This window comes from Camelina sativa, chromosome 3 (genome assembly GCF_000633955.1).
Source record: "Camelina sativa cultivar DH55 chromosome 3, Cs, whole genome shotgun sequence".
Taxonomy (NCBI): domain Eukaryota; kingdom Viridiplantae; phylum Streptophyta; class Magnoliopsida; order Brassicales; family Brassicaceae; genus Camelina; species Camelina sativa.
The window spans coordinates 6,318,166-6,330,325 of record NC_025687.1 but is presented as its reverse complement, the minus strand read 5'-3'; the positions used below and the strand labels follow the sequence as shown (position 1 = coordinate 6,330,325).

The window sequence follows — 12,160 nt, the reverse complement described above, 5'->3', positions numbered from 1 at the left end:
ATTCATAAACGGAGTAAAGTACAGACAGACGCAGAGCAAGAAAAAGCTTAACAGTCCTCTCTTCTCTAATCATATCACATCACTCTCTGACTGGTTACTTCGTTTTCGCCATCGTTTTGGTCCAATTCTTTAAAGTTTTCTCTTTTTTCAACCCTCATTTACACTTACTCTGCTTCTCCAAACCCTTCTGTTTATTTTTTCTTCTCGTCGTCGATTCGTTGGTTCAGGCTTATTTGATTTGTTTGTCGTCGTCGAGATCTCATTATTAGAAATTACGAGGTTCGTTGTTTGTTTGTTCCTGCCTGACTCATTTCGTTTATGATCTAGAAAACTATACGTCGAGAAACAATAAAGCTTTATCTAAAAATTCTTGTAAAAAGGTTAAAACTTTATCTATCTTCCTTTTTTAGAAACAAAATTTGATCTGAGAAAATTTGGTTGCAGGTTGTTTCGTTTCCGTAATTGGGCTACATCTGGGATTTAACCAATACTTGTTGTTATGTATTGGTTCTGAATTTGGCATACAGTCCTGTGACTGATGCTCTTTCCTGATTTGGATTTTTTCTTCTTTTTGTGGTTTGGTCTACATGAATCAATCAAATGTTGAATCTTTTATGGCTTGATTAGGTTATATGGTGTTAGTTGGATTTAAGAAATCTTTTTTAGGGACTTAAAGTGGTATTGGTGGTTGTATAGTGTCAATAAAAGCTGACCATGAAGCTTGCCTCAGTTTTTGGTCTTAGACCACGGATCAGCGGTTTACTATTCTTGATCCTTGGTGTCATTGCTCTCATTACCATTTTAGTACCAAACTCTGATGATTCTTCTTCTACGACCTCGACTACGCGAGTGCCGCCACACAACGTTTATAGTAACTATGGGAGGATTAAGGAACAAGCAGCTATTGATTATCTAGATCTAAGGTTTTTCTCCTTAGGGGTCAATCGGTTAAAAGAGTTTCCTTTATGTGGTAAAGAAAGAGAAAACTATGTTCCTTGTTATAACGTAACAGAGAATGTACTTGCTGATCGGAATTGTGGGTTTGCAAGAGAAGAGGAAAGATGTCTAGTTCGTCCTCCCAAGGATTATAAGATACCACTTAGATGGCCTGTTGGTAGAGATATTATATGGACTGGGAACGTCAAGATTACTAAAGACCAGTTTCTTTCATCAGGAACTATGACTAAAAGGTACTATTTGTGATCACCATAGCTTTGTTATGCAGTTTCAGCAGCTAGTGTTGTACCATCTTAATCTTTTTTAATATACTTGTCATTAGGCTAATGTTGCTTGAAGAGAATCAAATTACGTTTCACTCGGAAGATGGCTTGCTCTTTGATGGGGTCAAAGATTATGCTTTTCAAATTGCTGAGATGATTGGATTAGGAAGCGATACCGAGTTTCGACAAGCTGGTGTAAGACGTTTTATCTTCTTTCTCTAGTTTGTCTTAACATTTGATCGTTAGTTCTGTTTTCAACAGAAACTCCTATAAGTTATCTTCCTTTTCTTGCAGATACGGACTGTGTTAGACATTGGTTGCGGATTTGGTAGCTTTGGTGCACATCTAGTGTCTTTGAACGTGATGCCTATATGTATAGCAGAGTATGAGGCAACTGGAAGCCAAGTCCAGTTAGCTCTAGAGAGAGGCCTTCCTGCAATGATTGGAAATTTATTTTCGAAACAGCTTCCATATCCACCTTTATCATTTGACATGGTCCACTGTGCTCAATGTGGGATTACTTGGGATAGAAAAGGTATTTATCTAGTATGGTTCATAGTCTTTCACTTATTTTGGTTAACATATGTGAATTTGGGTCTTTGAAATGGAACTTACAGAGTTATGCTTTCAATTATCTGCCCTTAAGCAGATGCAATGCTACTCTTGGAAGTGGATCGTGTTCTCAAGCCCGGGGGTTATTTTGTTTTAACATCTCCTACAAGCAAAGCACATGGAAATTCTCCTGATACTAAGAAAACAAGTATCTCCACACGAGTGGATGAGTTATCTAAGAAAATCTGCTGGAGTCTCTCAGGTCAGCAAGATGAGACGTTTCTTTGGCAGAAAACAACAGATTCAAATTGTTATTCATCTCGGTGAGTATGAGAACAGAGTATTGAAGCTTGGTTTGTCACTCACAGTCACACACTGATGTCGTTCTTTCTTTTTTCCTGCTTGCTGTTTAGCTCGGAAGCTTCTATACCTCTTTGCAAAGATGATGATAGTGTTCCGTATTACCAACCCCTTGTTCCATGTATAAGTGGAACCAAGAGTAAACGATGGATTCCTATTCAGAATAGGTCTACAGCAAATGGTAACTATTTATTTTTGCGAGTCATTTTCAGTTTTCATTGCTCATACTTTTCTTGCGATTAATGTTCTTCTCCGAATTAAATTTCTTTCAACAGGTATTAAACCTGAAGAATTCGATGAGGATATACAAGTATGGAGATCAGCCCTAAAAAACTATTGGTCCTTGCTTACACCTTTGATATTCTCAGACCACCCCAAAAGACCTGGTGATGAAGATCCTGTCCCACCTTTTTACATGATACGCAATGCCATGGACATGAATGCTCGTTATGGGAATCTGAATCACGCCTTACTGAAACAAGGGAAATCAGTTTGGGTGATGAATGTTGTCCCAGTCAAAGCACGTAATACTCTTCCTATTATACTTGATCGAGGTTTTCCCGGCGTTCTACATGACTGGTGAGTGTCTGTTTTCTTAGACTTACATATTCCATAAAAGACTTAGGTTAATCACATTTATCTGCCTTAGGTCTCTCTATAAGACTCAGAGCATGTTTTTCATTGCTTATATCCTCCTTTTGGCTTATAACATTTGTTTCTTGGACATTTTAATGCTGCTCAGGTGTGAACCATTCCCTACTTATCCTCGAACATATGACATGCTGCATGCCAATGAACTTCTCACACATCTTAGCTCAGAACGGTGCAGCCTAATGGACTTGTTCTTGGAGATGGATCGGATTCTCCGCCCTGAGGTTCTTTTCTACACTTCCCACCATTTCTCATATGATCTTAACTAGGAAATCATAAGCTGAGAGAAACTTAGCCTTTGCTGACTGATTGATAGGGATGGGTTGTGCTAAGCGATAAGCTTGGAGTGATAGAGATGGCACGTACACTTGCTGCTCGTGTACGTTGGGAAGCACGGGTCATCGACCTTCAAGACGGAAGTGACCAACGGCTCCTCGTTTGTCAAAAACCTTTCCTGAAAAAGTAACTCAAAACAAGGCAAGATGTCAAAACTTTTGCTTTCTCTGCACCATCCGACGGCGACACTAAGTACAGTATTTTTTTCAATAGGTGATCGCTCTCTCTCTCTCTCCCTCTTCTTTTCTACAAATTTCCAAGTTTTGGAAACTTCAAGAACACTGAGATTTTCTATGTAATCAGAGTCTCACTTTGCATCGAAGATCCAAATGATGATACATTGCAAACCCTGGGGAGAAATCAAGTAGATCAAAATGGAGACTGAGATTTTCTACTAATGGGGAAGATAAGATTTGATCATCATCATATTACAACATTCTTTACATATTTTCTTCTTCTGTTTTGCAAACAAATTTGCAGCTCTGTTATATATAATTTCTTTCATTCATCCATTATCGCACATTATTTGTTTTCAGTTTTATTTTCTGCGTTTTGTAATTGTTTCCAAAGGATATCTCTCGTATATATTCATAATTCATCTACTGCAGTCTGCTACAAAACCAATTGTTCTACAGAGAAAAAAGTTGATAGAACATCAGTTCATAAAATATAGTTTTCAGCGATGTGTAGTACTAGTACCAGTATGGTAATGGTAATAGAATGTTTAAATAAATTAAAAGAAGATAAAAAGAATTGGAGATGCGGGGGATCGAACCCCGTGCCTCTCGCATGCAAAGCGAGCGCTCTACCATTTGAGCTACATCCCCATTTGCTTAATGTGAAACTGTACAATCTATATTCTAGTTTCAAACCGTACCATATTACATTACATGGCTCTGAGTCTCTAAGCCGGCTCATATATGAATATGGTGAATGGGGTTGATGAATAAGTGTAATGGTGGTATACATAAAAATAATGCATTAATTAAATTAAGCTTTACGTATACATTAACTAGTCAAAACCATTCTTAAATTGAGTTCAAAGTTCAAACCATTAAACAAACGAAAATTGGTGTTCAAACCCAAAACTATTACCGTTTCGGTCGTGTCACACACACACACACACAACAAGAGAAGTACATACCCATCAGAATAATAGGATTATATTATTGAATTTAGAAACGTTTCATCAGAATATTTTGACTCATCAATATGTAAATTTCAAAGCAGTTTTATTTTGCACATAAAACGTGACTCATGTCAAAAAATGCTAAACTAAAAATGCGTTAAATACATAATTTACCAAAGATGCATTATGCTGGCAACAACAAACAGAGAGGACCCCGCACGCATATCTTCTATACGTAAATGCATTATGTTCGTCGATACTTGTCAATTTTTTCAACTCTTTCTTTTTTTTTTCTTTTGTACGTTATAAAAATCAACCTATTATAATAATGTATTTCTTTTTTGAAAAAGGTTTATTTTATTTCAGTGTACAAGTCAATACAAAAGAAATCGTCGTTGGAATATTGGAACCAAAACACTAACTTACAAGGTTTTATACAATGTTTTTTTTGTTTTGTTTTGTTTCTTCCAATCTTTTATTAAACCACCTTTCATTTTCCAATACTCCTAAACTTCTGTACAGCTCTCTCTCTCTCTCTAAAGCCATCATCTTTAGTTCTTGGTCTAAAGGTCAAAGTTTCTTTTGTGGTTCTCCTAAACAGCGATCTTAGGACTAATCATCATGAACGTGTTTCTGGGTCTCTTGCTTCTTTTGGCCTTCACCAAATCTTCAAGTAAAGCTTTCTTCTTCTTCTCTGTTTATGATTTAACTCTTATTTTCTTATTTCCTTAATCAAACTTTCTGTAAAGGAATGATCTTTTCAAGAACAGTTATTATCATCATATTTAAATAGGCTCTATAGTATATTTTAAAAGAATTCAATCTAAAGCTAAAATATATATATCTCTATCTTTCTAGGTGCAATTTACTGTCTCTGCAAAGATGGCATAGGAGAGAAAGAGCTTCAAACAGCAATAGACTATGCATGTGGAACCTTAGCAGATTGTAATCCAATCCATGACAAGGCTCCTTGTTATCAACCTAACACCATCAAAAGCCACTGTGATTGGGCTGTTAATAGCTATTTCCAAAACGCAGCTCAAGTCCCTGGAAGCTGCAATTTCTCCGGCACTGCCACTACCAATCCAAACCCACCTTCCAGTAAAGTCAACCACCCATAAAAGTTTTTAAGTCTTTGGATGAAAAAGTTGTGATCTTAAAATTAATGACGTTCTTTTTGTGCAGATTTGGGTACTGGTTGCATCTTTCCTTTAAGCCCTAGGTTTGTATGATCACTTCCATTTAACCTAAAGCTGTCTCATTCACATTAAAACGTGAAGTTTACTTTTTGTTCACTATTTTATAACAGCTCCTCTACAAGATCACCTCCATCAACTACACCACCAACTGGAACAACTCCGTCCAACGGAACAACTCCGTCCAACGGAACAACTCCAAATACGGGAATCCATTTCCAGGAACTCCGTTCCCGGGAACTCCTCCGGTGTTTGGTCCAACAGGAGTCTTCAACCCAGGCAACTCAGGCAGTGGTGCTTCAAGTTTGGTCATCTCCTCTGTTTTTAGACTCTGTTTCTCATCATTACTAGCGTTTCTATGGGGTTCTGATGTACGGTTGGGATTTGGACACGTGTAGAGAGGCAAAGACATCCACTTCTGATTCTATTATGGGTGGGAACATGAAGCTTAGGCGTTTGTTGGGCTTTCGTTTATTATGTAAAGAGGTTGCTCTAATCGAATCTTGAGTAAAGAAAGAAAAAACAGAACATTAAATCTTAGTGATGAGAATGGAAACAAACGATTTGGGAAGTGATGAGTTTATGATGAAGACCTCTCAACAACAACCTTACCAACTCGTTTCTTGTGTGTTTTTTTTTAAATGATATCAGCAATAATTTATTTTGATCAATCATAGAGTACAACAAGTGTGGGGGATTAATTTTATTTATTCAAAAAAAGACCAACCAACAATGAAAGAAGTGAAGTATCAACTATACAATTTGAGTAGTTAGATTTTGGTAAGAAACACACCTTCAATAATTCCCAACGCCCCCAAGGCTCTAAGATATAGTTTCAACCACTTCCCTGCAACAAGTCTCTCTAACAAACTCTGTGATCAGTTTAGCCACAGTAGCCGGTTTTTCGACGTGGGGAAGGTGTCCACAGTCTGATATTTGTGCCACTCGCGCGTTCGGTAATTCTCCGTGAAGTCTCTGTATTGAAGAAGAAATGATTTAGAACTAGTGAGACCAATTTAAATATAGTTATATAGAGATTACAAAATTCTAACCCAAGCGAGCTTGTTGCTAATGATTTGGTCATCCTCTCCCCATAGTATCAGTGTCTTCTGTGAAACCTGCAGAACAGAATCTTTTCAGTAGCCTGCAACAGAAGATAAAGAGTAGAAAAGAAAGAGCAAACATAGAAATATCAAAGCATGGTTTCTCTTCTTGATTTCATCTTTTCCAAAATCTGAATGAACAAGAAATGATTTAAAAGAAAGTACCTTTTTTATCAAAGAAGTTACGTTGTATCCTCCGCTCGTCATAAAACTAACAGTTGCATCTTCCCACCAAGGATATAAACAATGCAAGCGACCAATCTAGATTGAGACAAAAAAAAAGAAAAAACAGACTGAGAGCTAGTTTCTTGTTATACCAATAAGAACTCGCTTAGTAAGGCTTCTTTACCTTTGTCCAGTCCCAACTAGTTTCCAATGAGATACCATTGAAACAAATGAAGTTCACGTATAACCGCAATGGAATACTCTTCAGTAGATATACCTAAAAAACCATAAAGTTAACAGAATTGTGAGGAGTTTTACTCAGAGGATCACTTCCAGCACAATCAGGGACTATTATGTATAAAAGTTGATGAGAACTTACACCAGCATAAGCTGCTGCTTTGGGTAAAGTTGCCAAGTCTCCAGTACCTTCAGCGTAAACGCTTGCGTCCATTAAAACCAAGGACTCAACCTGAATGAATATTCAAAGATTTCTTCTCATAGTCAATATCTTCTGAACATGTTTACTAATAAACTTCTTTATGAGAAATAATGGAAAACTCCTTAAGGATTCTACAAGTACCGCTTCTGGATGGTTGACTGCAATGTCAATTGCGACAGCAGCACCGAGGCTCGGCCCAACCAAAACCACAGGCCTTTTAATATGAGTCTTCCAGAACTATGTATCCATCCATACAAGAAGAGCAAAATCAATTCCCCTCAACTAACATGAAAACCACATAAGTAAAAGGAAATGACTACAAACCTTGTAAAAATGCTCTCTTTTAGACGTTACATCACACGGTGGAAGTTTCCCTGAAAAGAGAAGCATGGAAACTGAGTAAGTGCGGAAACGTTGAAAATTTCGGCGCATGAGAGAAGAAGGGAAAGGAAGTGAACCTAAATCAGAAAAACCCCAACCAAGGATATCAAATGCCCATGTTTCTAAACCAGCCTCTTCAAGCAATGGATAAGTGTATCTCCACTCTAAACAAGAACTGTTTACAAGAGTTTTTTAAAAAACTTAAAAGATACCACATAATCTGAGTTGAGATCAAAGGAAATAGTACCTATCAAATCCGTGTAGAAGCACAACAGGACTTGTTGTCTCGATCCGCGTCAGCGGTGTCACGCAACTGCTCATAATACTTTTCTCAGTGAAGCTTACCTATGTGATTTCAATTAACTTAACAAGTCAATCAACTCACTTGCAGCTAAGAAAATGTGAGAAGCTCAAAATTCTCAATCATAATAAAAGGATCATACTTCCGATTTGAAAAGATTTATATTATAGTTGTAAACGTGTCACTTACAGATACGGGAAGCCTCTCGATTCTGGTGGCGAGCTTCAAAGCAAACTTGTCTTTGATTCTCTCAACATCACTCGGCAAGAACGTCGGGAATTTCTCCGCCGTCACTTTGAACGGCCGTTTCAATTTGAAAACCGGCCGAGAAACCGCCGTCATCGTTGAGAGCATCGTGGAAGACGACGCGTCTCTCTGTACTCTCTGTTTCACTTCGGAAGCGGGTTGGTTGGTACAGTACTTGATAGAACAGATATGACACGTGGCAAGTATGTCCATCCTACGTGGCATAATCCCAACCACATATTCTTATATACTACGGATAATTGAGCTTCAATCCAACCGTCCAATACACACAATCACAAATATAAATTTCTATTAAGAGAACTTGAAGAGTGACCAAACCAATACTATGATGTAACAAAAGGCTGATGAAACAACAAGAAACAGAGTATACAATATGAAATATGTACTTAAAGCTCATCGCAAGAGCTTCATTTCGTGTTTTCTACATTCCGAACGAAGCAAATAACATTCAAATGAAAGCAAGAAACATGGCTTTTTGTTTGGAGGTTCCACTCCACCAAAATCTCAATCTACAAGCTTCCCATCGATTTCATAGAACAAACGGTTAGAGCTTTCGCTGATTCTCTCAGATCCACGCATAATCTTCTTGCAATCTTGATGCCAATGATCCGGCATAAACTCTCTTAGCTTCACCTGAGGATCCTTTATATCAATGTTATTGTACACTTCTCTTGCAGGTAAAACATGCTTCTGCCAGAAATCAACAAGTGCAGGTTTCATATCATCCCAAAACGCGGTATCTCGCCAAACTCTGAAGAGACTGCTTCCTTTCGGAGTCCAACAATACAAATCCAACCAATCTGCATCCACAATCTCCATCAAACCTTGAAGTTGAGGAACACAGTTCCAAGGAACCTTCTTCCACGGATACACCACTTTCCCATTATAAAACGGGCATTTCACTTCTAACACACCGCTTGAAGTAACACCGTCTTTGACTACGTTAATCACTCCATCAGGAGAAGCTCCTAACCAGTCTTCTTCAGGGCTTTCACCATTCATATACACAAAGAACTCAGGCATGAGGATTTCATTACCAGTCAGCTCGTTGTATCTCTCGAGTGCTTCAACCTCGTTATCAGTATCCCAAAACGTAGCTCGGTTCCCACCGAACTGTTTCGATACCCCGATTTTTTCAAACCAAAGATTTCGTCTACCGTCAGGCCAAAACCCAATAGCACGTGAAAAATTACTAGCTGTTAACCTATCCTTTCTCAAATCTTGCCAGTTCTTACGCCAATGTTGAGTTGATTCCGTAACTGATGATGATGATGCTTCTTTCTTTGATACTATATTAACGATTTCGGATATTACCTTAGAATCAGACTCTGGTTCGCTATACGGAACGTGCAACAGACGATGACAGTAAGCTAAATCATCACTGCCAATAATAAAAAAAAAAAAATCAAAAGTTTAAATTTTTCCCCCAAATTAGTTTCAATTCGAAAACCGATTACAATTTACAAGCAGGCAAAAATCAAAATTGAGCCCCAATTTCGTTCGATTGCTATTACAGAACTCTGAACTAGATAAACTGATTAGACAGAGACTACAACTAACCGTGCACGCTTGTAAAAGATACGACGAAGCATATTCGGCGACGGCACACCGGCGGTGAACAGACGAGATTTTGATTCTGAAGTTTTTAAGGGTTTAAGGAAGTGAAGCACGATTATGTTATAAAACTCTCAGCTCATAATGAGTGGGCCTTATTGGCCCAAACATTTAACGGGTCAGATTACGTCTGCTTTACGAATTAAAATAATTTACTTCGGTTTGATTCGGTATATTTACAATGTTATTTCGGTTTGAGTTCGAATTGAAAAGAAATTACGGTTTGTATACGGTTTATTTCGGTTCGATTTCTGTGAAAGTAAAACCCTGAGAAAATCTTTGGAGCTATGAACTGTGTCAGTTTCTCTTGGTCGGAAAAATCTCAATTAGTGTCTCTCCGATTGCTTATTTCCCAATATTTCATGCGGGTTTTTCCGATTCAGATACTCTCACATGTGAGAGGATTGATTCGTAGAACACCCTCTTCCCGATTCTACGTGGTGTCTGCACTCGCCCGGATGGACAACTTTGCAATCTCACAGTCGGAGCAAGTGAAAGAAGGTAACTTTGATTGTAATGTGTTGGAGTTGAATGAAATTGGGGTTCTTCGGGTTTTGAATACTATGAAGGATGATCCTTATCTTGCTTTGTCGTTTCTGAAACGAATTGAAGGAAATGGGGCTTTCCCTAGTCTCCAAGCTTATGCAGCTGTGATCAGAATCGTCTGTGGTTGTGGTTTGGCTCAGAAATTGGATCTTTTTTTTGTGGGATTCATTAGAAAAGGAGATGAGGGACGTGGTTTCACTGTCATGGCTTTGATTAATGCCATTGGAGAAGCAGAAGTGTCATTGGTGTTGTTGACCCGGGTCTCTACTGCATTGGTTAAAGCCTATGCTAATCTTCAAATGTTTGATGAAGCTGTTGAGTTTTTCTTCAAGTCTTACTATTCCCTAGGTCGTGCTTCGGATATAAAGGCTCTGAATTTTTTGTTGAGCCGTATGATTGCTTCTGGGAGAACTGATTTGGTGGTTGGTGTTTTCTGGGAGATTGAGCGGCTGGGGTTGGATGCTGATGCGCATACTTATGTGCTTGTGGTTAAAGCATTGTGTAGGAATGATGATACAGAAGGAGTAGAGAAGCTTCTTAGTAGACTGTTAAACTCAGAGACGAGGAACCCTTGCGTGTTCTATATGGATTTCATTGAAGGACTATGCTTAAATCAGATGGCAGGTATAGCTTATCTTCTTCTCCAACCATTGAGGGATGCAAATGTTTTGGTGGGAAAAAGTGTTCTTGGAATTGCATATCGCAAAGTAGTTCGTGGTTTATGTAATGAGATGAATATAGACGTTGCTGAAAGCGCAGTTGTTGACATGGAGGAACTTGGGATTGATCCGGATGTCTATGTTTACTCGGCTTTAATTGAGGTACATCGCAAGAATATGAATGTACCTAAAGCTTTGGATATTTTTAACAAAATGTTGGAGAAAAGAGTAAGAATAAATTGTGTAATTGTAAGCTCAATCCTTCAGTGCTGTTGTCAGATAGGAAAGTTCTCGGATGTTTGTGATCTGTTTAAAGAGGTTAGAGAGATGAACATTCCTCTTGATAGGGTTTGCTACAATGTTGCATTTGATGCTTTGGGAAAGCTTGGCAAAGTAGACGAAGCCATTGAGTTGTTCCGAGAAATGAAGGTTGAAGGAATAGCTCCTGACGTCATCAACTACACGACTTTGATACGTGGTTGCTGTCTACAAGGTAAATGTTCTGAGGCCTTTGATTTGATGATTGAAATGGACGGAACAGGTAAAACACCTGATATTATTATATATAATGTACTTGCTGGTGGATTGGCTAGGAATGGTCTTGCAGTAGAGGCACTCGAAACTCTGAAACTGATGGAAGCTCGTGGGGTAAAACCCACTTATGTTACACACAACAGGGTCATTGAAGGCCTGATTGTTGCCGGTAAAATAGACGAGGCTGAAGCGTTCTATGAGAGTTTGGAACCTAAATCTCCGGAAAATGATGCAAGTATGGTGAAAGGTTATTGTGAAGCTGGCTATCTTGATCAGGCCTTTGAAAGATTCATTAGACTGGAATTTCCTCTGCCCAAGAGTGTGTATTTTACTCTATTCACTAGTCTTTGCGCCGAGAAGGATTATATCAGCAAAGCTCAAGACTTACTGGAGAGAATGTGGGAACTTGGAGTCGAACCTGAGAAGAGCATGTATGGAAGGTTAATTGGTGCTTGGTGTCGAGTTAATAATGTGAGAAAAGCCCAGCAGTTTTTTGAAATATTACTTAGTAAAGAGATTATCCCTGATTTGTTCACTTACACAAACATGATTAACACCTGTTGCCGGTTAAACAAGCTGAAGCAAGCCTATGCTCTTTTTCAAGACATGAAGAGGAGAGATGTCATACCTGATGTGGTAACGTACACAGTTTTACTCAATAGCATTCCAGAGTTGGATATGAAGAGGGAAATGGAAGCATTTGATGT

General features: G+C 38.4%; 4 protein-coding genes, 1 non-coding gene and 1 pseudogene across 7 annotated transcripts in view; 3 read left to right on the top strand and 3 right to left on the bottom strand.

Moving 5' to 3' along the window:
- LOC104772741 (probable methyltransferase PMT4) lies at positions 13 to 3,721 on the top strand. Its single transcript, XM_010497322.2, has 10 exons — positions 13 to 279; positions 445 to 1,190; positions 1,280 to 1,415; positions 1,515 to 1,755; positions 1,870 to 2,095; positions 2,186 to 2,313; positions 2,408 to 2,711; positions 2,875 to 3,007; positions 3,100 to 3,332; positions 3,423 to 3,721. The coding sequence occupies exons 2-9, from the start codon at positions 715 to 717 to the stop codon at positions 3,247 to 3,249; spliced, it is 1,794 nt and encodes a 597-aa protein (XP_010495624.1). The 5' UTR covers positions 13 to 279; positions 445 to 714; the 3' UTR covers positions 3,250 to 3,332; positions 3,423 to 3,721.
- TRNAA-UGC lies at positions 3,874 to 3,946 on the bottom strand. Its single transcript has one exon. It is a non-coding gene; the product is annotated as a tRNA-Ala (tRNA).
- Positions 4,709 to 6,015, top strand: LOC104772735 (annotated as a pseudogene).
- LOC104772728 (uncharacterized hydrolase YugF-like) lies at positions 6,133 to 8,220 on the bottom strand. Its single transcript, XM_010497311.2, has 10 exons — positions 8,023 to 8,220; positions 7,780 to 7,877; positions 7,610 to 7,707; positions 7,476 to 7,525; positions 7,293 to 7,388; positions 7,092 to 7,181; positions 6,897 to 6,989; positions 6,713 to 6,808; positions 6,497 to 6,562; positions 6,133 to 6,419 (listed from the first exon to the last, which is right to left on the bottom strand). Exons 1-10 carry the CDS (start codon positions 8,185 to 8,187, stop codon positions 6,267 to 6,269), a joined length of 1,005 nt encoding a protein of 334 aa, XP_010495613.1. The 5' UTR covers positions 8,188 to 8,220; the 3' UTR covers positions 6,133 to 6,266.
- On the bottom strand, positions 8,397 to 9,735 carry LOC104772725. Its single transcript, XM_010497308.2, has 2 exons — positions 9,661 to 9,735; positions 8,397 to 9,481 (listed from the first exon to the last, which is right to left on the bottom strand). Exons 1-2 carry the CDS (start codon positions 9,690 to 9,692, stop codon positions 8,605 to 8,607), a joined length of 909 nt encoding a protein of 302 aa, XP_010495610.1. The 5' UTR covers positions 9,693 to 9,735; the 3' UTR covers positions 8,397 to 8,604.
- Positions 9,996 to 12,160, top strand: part of LOC104772706 (putative pentatricopeptide repeat-containing protein At1g13800) — a 3,947-nt gene continuing 1,782 nt past the window's right edge. The window contains exons 1-2 of one of the 3 annotated variants that reach the window (XM_010497296.2): positions 9,996 to 10,215; positions 10,327 to 11,969. In XM_010497296.2, the coding sequence (XP_010495598.2) occupies positions 10,002 to 10,215; positions 10,327 to 11,969 (1,857 nt within the window). In that variant the 5' untranslated portion in view covers positions 9,996 to 10,001. Of the gene's footprint in view, positions 12,000 to 12,160 lie in introns of all 3 variants that reach the window. The other 2 variants (XM_010497293.2, XM_010497300.2) reach the window with 2 other exon arrangements.